The sequence below is a fragment of the Diprion similis genome, chromosome 12, assembly GCF_021155765.1.
Source record: "Diprion similis isolate iyDipSimi1 chromosome 12, iyDipSimi1.1, whole genome shotgun sequence".
Lineage (NCBI taxonomy): Eukaryota > Metazoa > Arthropoda > Insecta > Hymenoptera > Diprionidae > Diprion > Diprion similis.
The window spans coordinates 3,146,233-3,157,414 of NC_060116.1; the positions used below are offsets into that span (position 1 = coordinate 3,146,233).

Below are 11,182 nucleotides of genomic sequence, written 5' to 3' on the forward strand. Positions count from 1 at the left end.
ATTAGTTATAAGTATGATTTATATTACATATTATATATATATATTTTTTTTCTATCACAAAAATATTTAATACCAATTTTTATTTTCATCGATCGGATAAAGTGGCTGAATTGATATTTATATCCTTCTATACTCAGTACCTGGCTATGGGTTCCCATGCGATAGTCATTTTTCCGTTGAAAAGGATATCGACAAATTGAAAAGTGAAATTGCCTTGAAATTTTTTGTCAATCAATGGAAAAAATGGCTTGTCAAATTTTACTATGTATTGTACTTGAAGAAAAAAATTCTATTCTTTAAATAAAAGTGTAAAAGTGCCTTCACCCATCACTTTTTATTCCCAATTTACATCCTTGTGCCTGTTATTTTTACAAATTGACATTTTTTCACTGCGCATTGTATCTGTTATTTGAGGGACAAATTACTCAGGAAATGATTTATTTTTGTTCAATACTCGTTTTATTACAAAATTCATTTTCACACACTCATATCATCACATACTGTAATTCAGCCATAATAATTTCTTTGATATAAATTAAAGAGGTCGGGAAGTGGAGGATGGGTAGGGGTTGGGGGCGTTAACGCTGATGGACCTTAACAGTTAAAACAATTCAATTGTAGCCTAGCCTTATGAGCCTCTGTAACAGAAAAAAAAAAACAATATAATTAGTGTACAGTGGAATCGATATTAAGTAACTGCACCAATATTAGACTAATTTACAAAAACATTGCAAATAAATGATACATGAATTTCCCGTATTAAAGGAATACTTACACAATGATATTGTTGATGGGAATGTGGATTAATTTCACGAAGAAACCAATGAAGCCCATGATACAGAATCCAATGGCGGTAGCGATAGCTATCTTTTGAAATTCTGTAAAGTAAATAGAACAAATCAGTATCAATTACATATAAAGCATCAGTTTGGAAGTAACGAATTAATTAATTAATACGATTTTTATCGGTTTCATCCAAGTGGAATCAGAAAATCAAAGAGTAGTGTGCTTTTCGAAGATTTTCAAATTCATTTGTAACTATGAATGCCAAATACGAACTACAGCAATATCTTCACTGCAATGTAGATACGAACTAAAATAAGGTTTTTGCCAAAAGTATTATAGTTATGCCAACAACATTTGCAGGTATCTTTGAGAATAATACAATAACGGAAGGTGAAAAAAGTTCATATTCTATAAACCGAATAACACACGTTGACTTGGTCTACCTTCACTTCTACAATTGGGTTTAAAATTCCATTCTTTTCCTTGTAATGAATAAGGAGAGAAAAATTTGTCGAAAAATATTTTGGTTTCTTAATATTGGATTTTGAAACCAGATCTATTATATTCAGTATTTGACTTATATGTATAATATGTATATATAATTGAAGTATTTTCATTTTCAATTAATTTGAAGTATATTCATTGAATACTTAACATTCATGTACTTGAGTAAAAACCAATTTAAAAAAGATGTGATCGGTATTATAGTCGTATATATGAAATTATATATAAATCACAACAGGCATAGAATCCAGCGTTGAGCGTTATTCAAATAACAAGTCCTTGCATAATAGCAAAAGAGTATCAATTCTAATCAAATTTCCTTTTATAACACATGGTTATACTATACATTATTCAACATTCATTATCAATATTAATAGAAATTCAAATCAGAAATTGGCTTATGAATCACATAGTAAAATGTGTGCAGAAAAAGGTGAATAGAAATCTTCGAAGCTATACTTGAGTCTGAAATTATACTTTTTTAATGAAAGTACTGGCTCTCTTGAAAGTTTTGCTTTAGGACAATAATTTTGGTTGAGAATTTCCTGATTGTTTCCTAATTTTCAAAACTAATCAACCCTAAGATTCATTTACTTGGCTTCAAGCAGTACTTTTCGTTAGCAGAAAGACGTAATAACAAATTTATATTTGATGTAATTCTGAGATTTCTTAGCCTATGCATGTAATTCGACAAGGTAACGTGTTGCGCCAAGTTAAAAATTATTGTTACAAGGTAGGTGTAAATACCTTTGCGGTCTGGTTTTGTGCATCTTTTGACAAGACGAATGCTGTCTTTGGCAAATTGGCGGCCAGGTTCAACTAATTTCGTGACTTGATCCATCGTTGATTGTGTTTTCTAAAATTAAAATCATCTTTAAAAATGTGAATCAATTCGATAAAAAATTGAGTCGGTGCATATGGTATAAACTTGAAAAGGTGTGTAAACTGAACCTGTATTAAATCGTATATTTAAAGGTTATGACGTGAAATTGGTCCTCTTTAAGAGTATAATACCAATAAATCAATACTTGATTTCCTTATTTAAAATGATTAAGTAAATTTTGGGAATGAGACATTTACTTACGTTGCGTACTGCTTGCGGTTACTTCAAACACTGTTCTCTGTGATTGACGAAAAACCACCACTGACATTAATTTCACCAGCTACGTGGACGACGTATAGAAATACGTAACTTCCGGTTCGATTGACGTGACACTACGCTCGTAAGCTGAAACGGAAGCTTCGCGTGCCACATTGGCTTGTGGGCCAGATAAGTCTATGGCATATAATACTAGAGGTAGCATCGCGTGTACAGAAAGTGTAGCGGCGGAGTGAAAGAAAGAGAGGCATATGCTTAGGGTGCGTTCCGAAACTAGCTGGCAGCGCTGAAAATTCCGTAGGACAGAAACAGAGCTATTCACAAACTCGGCAGCGCAAAAGAGATAAGAGATTGCTGATAGCACTGAGGGCTAATTTCGGAACGCATCCTTAGATATGTATGCTCAGAGCTGCGTTCTGAAACCTTACACGAATTACTCGAGTATCATTGTTTCTCTGTTTGATCATATGCGTTTGACAGAGATACGATGATACGTGAGTTAACTCGAGTAAGATTTCAGAACGCAGCTCTGAAGGTATATGTCGGTTATAATCTGCCTCGCTCTACACCGAATTGAGAGAGAGAGACTGAGCAACCCGAATATTAAAGACCGACCGAAGTTTCGTTATCGGTGGGTATCGGTTTCGGTAAAAAATGCAGATTTCTAGGAGAGAATCCAAATATAAAATTGTGTTTCGGTCGGACACTACCGAATATATATCTCTGTATATATTCTATATATATATATAAATTTTTGCGAGGGCGACAGGATGGGTAGCTCTCTTCAGTAATATATACTCTAAGTTTGTGGGTAAAAATTCAAAATTGATACCCAGAATTTTACAGGCATGCATGGCGTTGTGCATTTTGACTTGTTGTCAACAGAGTACGCAATGGGTATCTAAAATCAGCCCTTCATAAATGAATGGACTGAGTGAGAAACGAGTCGCGAAGAATGACGAAAACGGAGAAAATTATAGGTCGGTAGACTGACATTCAGTGAACGGTCGGTACTACAAAACCATGGACTTATACAAGAAAATCATCGGTCGATAATACGACCACAGACTTATTTCCTGTAGCATCGATCATACAAGATCGTGTTCGATAGCAACTTTATAGCAGAATTGGGCATGATTTTTGCATGCCACAGCAGCGTGGGTCGAATGTACGGCAGAATTGGACATGATTGTTACTGATACTGCTGTAGCATGGGTCGAAAGCAAAAACGAACGAGGTGTTCGTTCATATACTTCGAGTTCTTACATATAGGTAGCGATTCAACGGTTCTCCTTTGTAACTTCCTTGCGAGTGTACAACTATAACCGTGTTCCGTATAATGTATAATCTGGATTGATGCATGAATAATCATATAAATACAACACCGTGGTGAACAGTTACGAAAGAAGGTTATTGATGTACGTCACTCGAAACATGTATGACGTAAATTGGTTACGTTATCGAAGAAATACCATATTTTGCGGCAGAGCATACCTGTCATGTATGTACTTGTCGGCAATCAGCAGACCGCTTCTTTCAGAAGCGAACATGTGCAAGTCTTCTTTATACACCAGCCGGCAAATGCGCCCAGGTGATGGCCAATGGCCATTACGTGATTCCACAGACGCTACCACTCTAAATGGAGATGCGCAGTAGTAAAGTCACGTGATAACCCGCACGTGACTTCACGACAGCATAGTTAAACAAACACAAATGACGTCATATACGCACACATTCTCAATGGCTGGAATGGCAGTGGACACGGAAGAGCACACCTTATCTTCTGACACCATGGGATCGACTGCGCATTCCCTATACTAATGTAGTAATGCCTGAAGTGAGAGAGAAAGAAACACACGCGCCCAATATCTGTCTCTTTCTAAGCATCTGATTGGTTGTTGGTCGATAGCTTAGTATTGTATCACCGTCAAGCGAACCCACGACGTGGATTGTGTCGTCTAGGGCCACTGATTTCAGTGTATACGACGATGATGATTAAAGAATCGATGCAATAGATTTAGTCAGAGCCTGGGTAGATGTGTTTTCGTTTCGACAATCGACCGAGAACGCGAACGTCTATCAAATATACAAGCTCCGTCGGTAAGACTGTCATGCCAGCCTCCGAGACTCGTCAATACGATAATATCGTGCGTCTGTTACCAACAATTACAGGTTCCTTCTTTGTGGTGCAATTATTGCATGAAATGCTATCTGGGTTCAGCATACATGGTGGCATTACCGTGCAGGGTAGCGTCTAGCAGAAAAATACTTCCCTAACAATTATTATTCTCTAGATCAAAAATTATGTTACGATCTCATTTTGAGTGGAACAAACAGGGAAACGAGCTATAGCCATTGATTGTTCCGCCGGTGAGTCGATACCGATGGGTTACAATCAGTGACATCGTTTATCATTTTCTACCACCTTATACATTGATTGAATGAAATATACCGTTGACTGAATGCAGATATTATTCTTCGCAACATTGTAACATTTGTGCGACCTTTAATTATAATTAGTTTAATTAACCTTGTGTAACACTTCTGGTGCAACATCACACAACACAGTTCCCAGCACTTGTTATTCATTTGGTCGTGATTCATGTATTGTTTACGAGACAAGGGAAGTTCAACGCCGCTGACTAACTGAACTGAACCCGGTACCCTTGAAATTCGAAAATACTTTGTGTATTGCGCGTTTCGACGGATAAGGAATATGACGATATCACGTCCTTTCTCTGTTCTCTGATAATCTCGCGCGATGTGTTGGGCGACTGCGACTCATCTCGTATCCAGTGTTCGTTAGATCGTCAAGGCGAAGGCGGCAACATGTTTCCGATAATTTTTGTGGCTCTCTTTAGTTTCTCATCCATTGTCGATGGAGTTCCAATTCTCAATTGCGGTTCGCATAATTTCAATATTTATAACCCATTTTTCTCTTCATCATATTTACGAAGCATCAAAGTCAATACTCGAACGCAATTCTTGCTTAAGATATATTTATCTTTTTACTGTGCAAACATTTTGATATGACGTATGTAGACGACATATTTAGTAAATGATTCCATAACTGATTGGTTGTGTTTAGAAATCATAACAAAAATGTTGATCAGATATAATTGTCATTCATTTCGATTTTCTATGTTCTCTTTGTTACAGGTTCCAAGTTAGGAAGTTACAGCCGAGTTCAAATATCAGGTTGTGACGATTCAAACCAACCCTGTGTTTTGCACAAAGGAAAGAACGCATCGATAGAAATTGACTTTATAACATGTAAGCTGGTATTTTGATGCAAAATTATACATTATTGAAATTATATCTTAAGACAAAAGTCACAAATGTATGAAAAATTGTTTTTCTCATTCGTTTTTATTTGATTCTCAATAAATATTGGTGCTCAATATTCTGCTCAGCTGTTTGAAAGCATAGTGATTTAATTAATGCACCCATTTTCTGACAATTTTTACAAAAAGACTAAATATTTTCAGACGAAGATGCTACCGACTTGAAGGCAGTCGTGCATGGCACTGTTCTGATTGTACCCGTACCTTTTCATCTGCCAAATGCTGACGCATGCCAACACCCAGAGTCTGGGATAACTTGTCCCATGAGGAAGGGCCAAAGTTACAAATACAAGGCAGAGCTACCAGTATCTACAAAATACCCTTCGGTTAGTTCAGAATAAGTATATTATATTAAATTGCAGACAATGAAAATGAAAAACTGGTTGACATAAAAGATGTAAAACTCAAGGCAGTTTTCTCTAGGAACACACAAAAAATGTCTTTCCCAGGCACAGGCATAAAAAAGTCACTTCTTAACGCCTGTTTTTGATAAAGTTGCTCTTTACACCGCTAACCTCGGAAGAACCGTATCAAATTTTCATGTCGCAGTTCACAACTGCACATTTTGAACTATCGTACAAGGACTTTATATGTCAGTTCCGACTTCTGTTGAATGTCCCGAGTTACGGATCTCAATTAGCGTCTAAGTGACTTTTCATGCTTTGCTGAAAAAAATATTGTTTGGGTTGTGCCCGTAAACTAGTTTGGCTCGAGAATGGTTTCGGTAATATGAATATTATTTGTAGGTATCCGTTAAAGTCAAGTGGGAACTTCAGGATCAGAATGGAAATGACATTGTCTGCTTCAAACTTCCAGCTGTAATACGATAAAAATATAAATTTATAAATATTATATTTTGATAATGTATTGGTAACAGATTTAATAATTAAAATTTTCTTCTTCGGTATTAGAAGTAATTATTATAGTTAATAGGTAGATAATTTAGATAAATGTTAGAAAAAGGGAAGTAAAAACCAAACCGGTAGTGCGATAAGTCTCATTTAATTACCATTGGTTTTTTGGTCTGGCAAATCGCCATGCTGATAATCTGACCGGATGTGGCTCTACTATCTAATCATTATATTGTACAAAGTGTAAGTATAAATATATGTACATATATACCTATATAATTACCGGCACTGAGCGTAGACTTTAGATTTCCAACTTCCAAGGAGTTAAGAAAAGCAGAGTCCTTGAAAATATTATATTTATTTCTGTTATGTATGATTCATTACATATAGAAATAAACTTCAACGATCAATAAATAAAACATAGAATACATAAGGTGGCGTTATTTAGCTTAAAGTTATCTAATCAAATAAATTCAGTTTCTAAATACAAATATTCAGGTGCGATTATAGACCAGGGAAAAAATACCAGCATTAACGTAAACATCATTTCTAGCAGTAGATTCTGGTCCTATTTTCTATGTAAGGTATATATTTGATATTGAAGCTGGCGAATACATAAGGTAAGCAACACCGGAGGAGTACTCGACGCTACTATATACCTACTATAACAAAATATCATCGCCCATTTTAGGTTTTGTAATTTTTAGTCATTAATTAATATTATGCGTGGAATTATTTTATTGCAGTCATTAATGTTAAAAACCGTTGCCCCGTATATGTCATTTCAACGTTTGATATCAAATGAGGATTATTTTTTGAGGAATTTGTGAGTACGTTGCGTTTTGACCAGAACATCGTTTGGCTTGTTTCATAACCAGAACTCAATTCCGTACCACAATACGGAGGTAAATATTGGGTTATTTTTGTCTTCCTAGGTTTTAATCAAGTCTTATTGTAGTAATTTTGATACTTTTAGAGTTTATATCAACTATCCATTGCGACAGGGCATTCGTCCGTTTGTTCAGTGTCCATTTGGTGAATAGTACGTTTGCTCCTCTGTCTTGCTGAACTCTGCTGTCCGTGTCTGAGAGTTTTCTGTGCCTGATAAATAGGCTCAAATTCTTTCAATTGTGCCATGAACCCTTCATTCGGAACGATGCAATATCTTCGCTTTTGTACTATTTCGAAGGCTCTTCTGTAATAAATGTGTTGTTTATTATCGGAACGGTTTACGCGATTGACTACGTGTATGCGATATTTTTGATTTCGCTGAATTTTTCTTACGGGTTCTATATATAAGAGATACGTATTCGAAAATTTTTTTTTCACATATTATGGAAAACAGAGGGGATCGAAAATTTGAGAATCTGGTGATTTTCGGCTTGGAGGCTCATTTTCATAACTCCGATTCTATTTGAGCTGTAAAGTTTTTTTTATCATTTTAAAGCTAAAAGAATGAATTTCAATGAAAAAATTTCAGACTTATTGAAAATTATTAACAAATTGATATTGTTATGAACAATTAAAATGTTTAAATCGATTTTTAACTATTGCTTCCAACTCGTAGCGAGTTCTTAGTATAACCATCGTATTCTACGTCAAATTTTTTATAAAAAACGCATTTTCAGTCGATGGAGAAATTATTATTACTATTGGAAAAAAGTAATTTATCGGAGCGCGGATTCCATTGCACGCCTTATTTTCTTGCCTTGTATCGTTTTTCTCTGTAATGTAAATGATTATTCTATATTTTTAATTAAATAATATTATTTATTAGAAAATAAGACTTTACGTATAAAAAATATTATTGTAGCAAATAAAAAATTTATTTATTAAGATTTCAAAACATTATTATTAACTAATAAGTACCATATATTATACTCTGATGAGGCGTGCAATGGAACCCGTGCGCCGATGTGAAGTGTGGCGGTAGATAAATTAATTTTTTTCCAATGGTAATAATAATTTCTCCATCGATTAAAAATGCGTTTTTGATAGAAAATTTGACCTAGAATACGATGGTTATACTAAGAACTCGCTACGAGGTGTGGGCAATTGTTAAAAATAGATTTAAGTATTTTAATTGTTTATAGTAATATGAATTTGTTGATAATTTAAATGAAACGATTTTTCTTTATTAAAATTCATTCTTTTAGCTTTAAAATGTAAAAAAAGAACGTCTAGCACAAATAGAACTGGAGTTATGAATTTTTGAAAATGAGTCTCCAAGCCAAAAGTTACCAGATTATCAAATTTTCGATCCCTTCTGTTTTCCATAATATGTGAAAAAAGCATCCTCGAATAAGTATCTCTTTTTTCGATATAGAACCCGTAAAAGCAAAATTCAGCTAAATCAAAAATGTGTCGGTCAATTTTGATCCAAATCTGTGCGATTTGTAAGAGAAAGTTTCATATATACAATCAATTTCATTTCGGCACTGATTTGTTATTCAGATTATCAAATGATGAATATTTCAGAAGCGAAATAAATAGCAATCATGAGTTGAATTAAAAAACAGGTTTACTGCTGCGTTAATCCATAAGTCTCCATCATGTAGGCTAATACCAATGCTGCGGATCTGGATATTCCTGCATTGCCATGTACCAAAACCCGACCACCGGAACTCAGAGCATCATCTATATAGATTTTTACCTTCTGAAAGTGTTGTATTATATTTTCGTGAGCTGTGTCAGCTATATCCAGTACAAGATACCTGCAAGCACAGATATTATCAATTTTTCAATATAAATTGTTTGATTGTAATGTGCTTAATGTAATTATGTAAAATATGAAATCTTTAAATTTATTAGAAAAAAGAGTTATTATTTCAAGACTGATTTTATCTAAGTCTTGAAAGTGAAATTTCTGTTGAAAGGAAAGTATTTTGCATGACGAACTGCTTTCGAAAATGCAAAGCGATTTTCAAGATGGTACAGAATTTGATCAGAATAAGATTAAGCTGGATATAGACTGGTACTGAAATTACTGATCTTTGATAACTCATAAGAATATTGAATATTTTGACTTACTGAAATCTATCAGGAAAGTTGGGCTTTACGAAATGTGCTTCAATATCTTGACGCACGCAAACTATGTGTGTTATGCCATGTTCCAGCAACGATTCTAATTTTGAAGGGCTCGCGGCGCTATAAGGGCCGAGATAAAGACCAGGAAGCACCTCCTGAAATCATGGGAATAACGTTCTTCAACATTTTGTAAAATTTATGACTAAATCCAAGATGTTGTTCTGTAATGTTAAAAGGTGCAACGTAAGCTAGCATTTACTTTGTTTGCTAATTGCAGTATCAATTTTATTCTTGTAAAATACAGTTAAACAACAAATGTGCAAATTCCATAGACAAAGCCAATTCTTCATTTTTAATCAAACCTGCATTCTCCGTCGCATTGTGTAAGTCCATTCTTCAGGAGGGGCCATCGAGTCAATTGGAATTCGAGGGTATTCATCGTGGGCAGTTTCACTAGCTCCTTCCTAGAATGGATTGATAAAAATTGTTGAACTCTAACAGTCATATAACAAATTTCAAATTGAAGTACTGCAGCAACTGCATAATGTTATATACGTCAATAATTACAGAAATTTTATGCTAAAGGAACAGTGATTCACACAATCGAATAAACAGCGTTCTACTCTTTTTATAGGTACGAAACCAGTAATTAGTTCATAAGCTACGTCGGGAAATGAAGAAATTAACCTAAAATTAAGAGATATGAATTAATACTACGAACAAGGCTCTGCTCCCGGTCAGTTTTCGTGGTTGACATAACAGTCGATAATGAGTGGTTTTTACTATACAACCGGTTTGAAAGACATTCTGAAATGTTTCATCGTTTTAGTTTATGTAATTAACTCGCTGTCATCTCAATCAACAGCGCCGTACAAGAGTAAATATGATTTCGCTCTTGTCCTGCTCCGCCGTATGTAACATACACACGTGAGAACGATAGTGAATCACCTGGTCAAATTTTGGAGAAATATGCAAACAAAATAAGTATAGGTCCATAGGGTCCATAGGGTTCATAGGGTCCATAGTTGTGTAGGCCCATGAAATTCCGTCAGACCTTTGGCTATATACCTAATAGTCGAAGCGTCAGACAGATTCGGTCGATCAAATTTGCGCCAATCGTTGGCTGTTTGAAATTAACCGAACAGTGTGATTGGCTCGTGAACCAGACCTGGTGGACCATAGACTTTATACTTCTGGAGTAGGCAACTCAATGGCCGAGACTGGGCAAATGCATTAAGGGTTACTGAATTTCGGTGTAGGCTTTGTCTCTCTCGCTCTCGATTCTCTCAGCGTGCAGAGCGAGAGAGATAACATACCTTTAATGGCAGACGACTTGCGCAGCTTGCAAGCGGCCATTGAAGATGCTTATTCTAGGTGTGTAGACTCTATGGCTTCAACTTAAATACGAAATGCATTTAATTTGTGGCGCAGCTGAGGGTAAGGTAGAAATTTGGAATATGTGATGCCTGGCTTTTCGAGAAACCCGGAATTAAGTTGTGGCTCAAAATTTATACTTACTTCATCGTACAGGAGATTGTTCTCATTTTCAGATAGCATATCAGTAATTTGGA

The 11,182-nt window shown here is 35.2% G+C and overlaps 3 protein-coding genes across 5 annotated transcripts; 1 reads left to right on the forward strand and 2 right to left on the reverse strand.

Annotated features, from left to right (window-relative positions):
• Nucleotides 1-440: 440 nt before the first annotated feature.
• On the reverse strand, nt 441-4,158 carry LOC124412863 (protein transport protein Sec61 subunit gamma). 2 transcript variants are annotated; one of them, XM_046893034.1, is made up of 5 exons: nt 4,151-4,158; nt 4,069-4,072; nt 2,038-2,146; nt 776-878; nt 441-638 (listed from the first exon to the last, which is right to left on the reverse strand). In XM_046893034.1, the coding sequence occupies exons 3-5, from the start codon at nt 2,129-2,131 to the stop codon at nt 629-631; spliced, it is 207 nt and encodes a 68-aa protein (XP_046748990.1). In that variant the 5' UTR covers nt 2,132-2,146; nt 4,069-4,072; nt 4,151-4,158; the 3' UTR covers nt 441-628. The 2 variants fall into 2 exon arrangements, with proteins under 2 accessions (XP_046748990.1, XP_046748989.1); XM_046893033.1 differs by lacking the exons at nt 4,069-4,072; nt 4,151-4,158 and adding an exon at nt 2,375-2,505.
• A 980-nt stretch (nt 4,159-5,138) lies between these two features.
• Nucleotides 5,139-6,646, forward strand: LOC124413150 (NPC intracellular cholesterol transporter 2 homolog a-like). The gene is made up of 4 exons (XM_046893532.1): nt 5,139-5,291; nt 5,549-5,662; nt 5,878-6,059; nt 6,480-6,646. The coding sequence occupies exons 1-4, from the start codon at nt 5,219-5,221 to the stop codon at nt 6,561-6,563; spliced, it is 453 nt and encodes a 150-aa protein (XP_046749488.1). The 5' UTR covers nt 5,139-5,218; the 3' UTR covers nt 6,564-6,646.
• Nucleotides 6,647-6,929: 283 nt separating this feature from the next.
• On the reverse strand, nt 6,930-11,182 carry LOC124413149 (serine/threonine/tyrosine-interacting protein-like). 2 transcript variants are annotated; one of them, XM_046893530.1, is made up of 5 exons: nt 11,130-11,182; nt 9,974-10,075; nt 9,615-9,766; nt 9,110-9,298; nt 6,930-7,779 (listed from the first exon to the last, which is right to left on the reverse strand). In XM_046893530.1, the coding sequence occupies exons 1-5, from the start codon at nt 11,166-11,168 to the stop codon at nt 7,569-7,571; spliced, it is 693 nt and encodes a 230-aa protein (XP_046749486.1). In that variant the 5' UTR covers nt 11,169-11,182; the 3' UTR covers nt 6,930-7,568. The 2 variants fall into 2 exon arrangements, with proteins under 2 accessions (XP_046749486.1, XP_046749487.1); XM_046893531.1 differs by lacking the exon at nt 11,130-11,182 and adding an exon at nt 10,333-10,526 and having other exon boundaries at nt 6,931-7,779.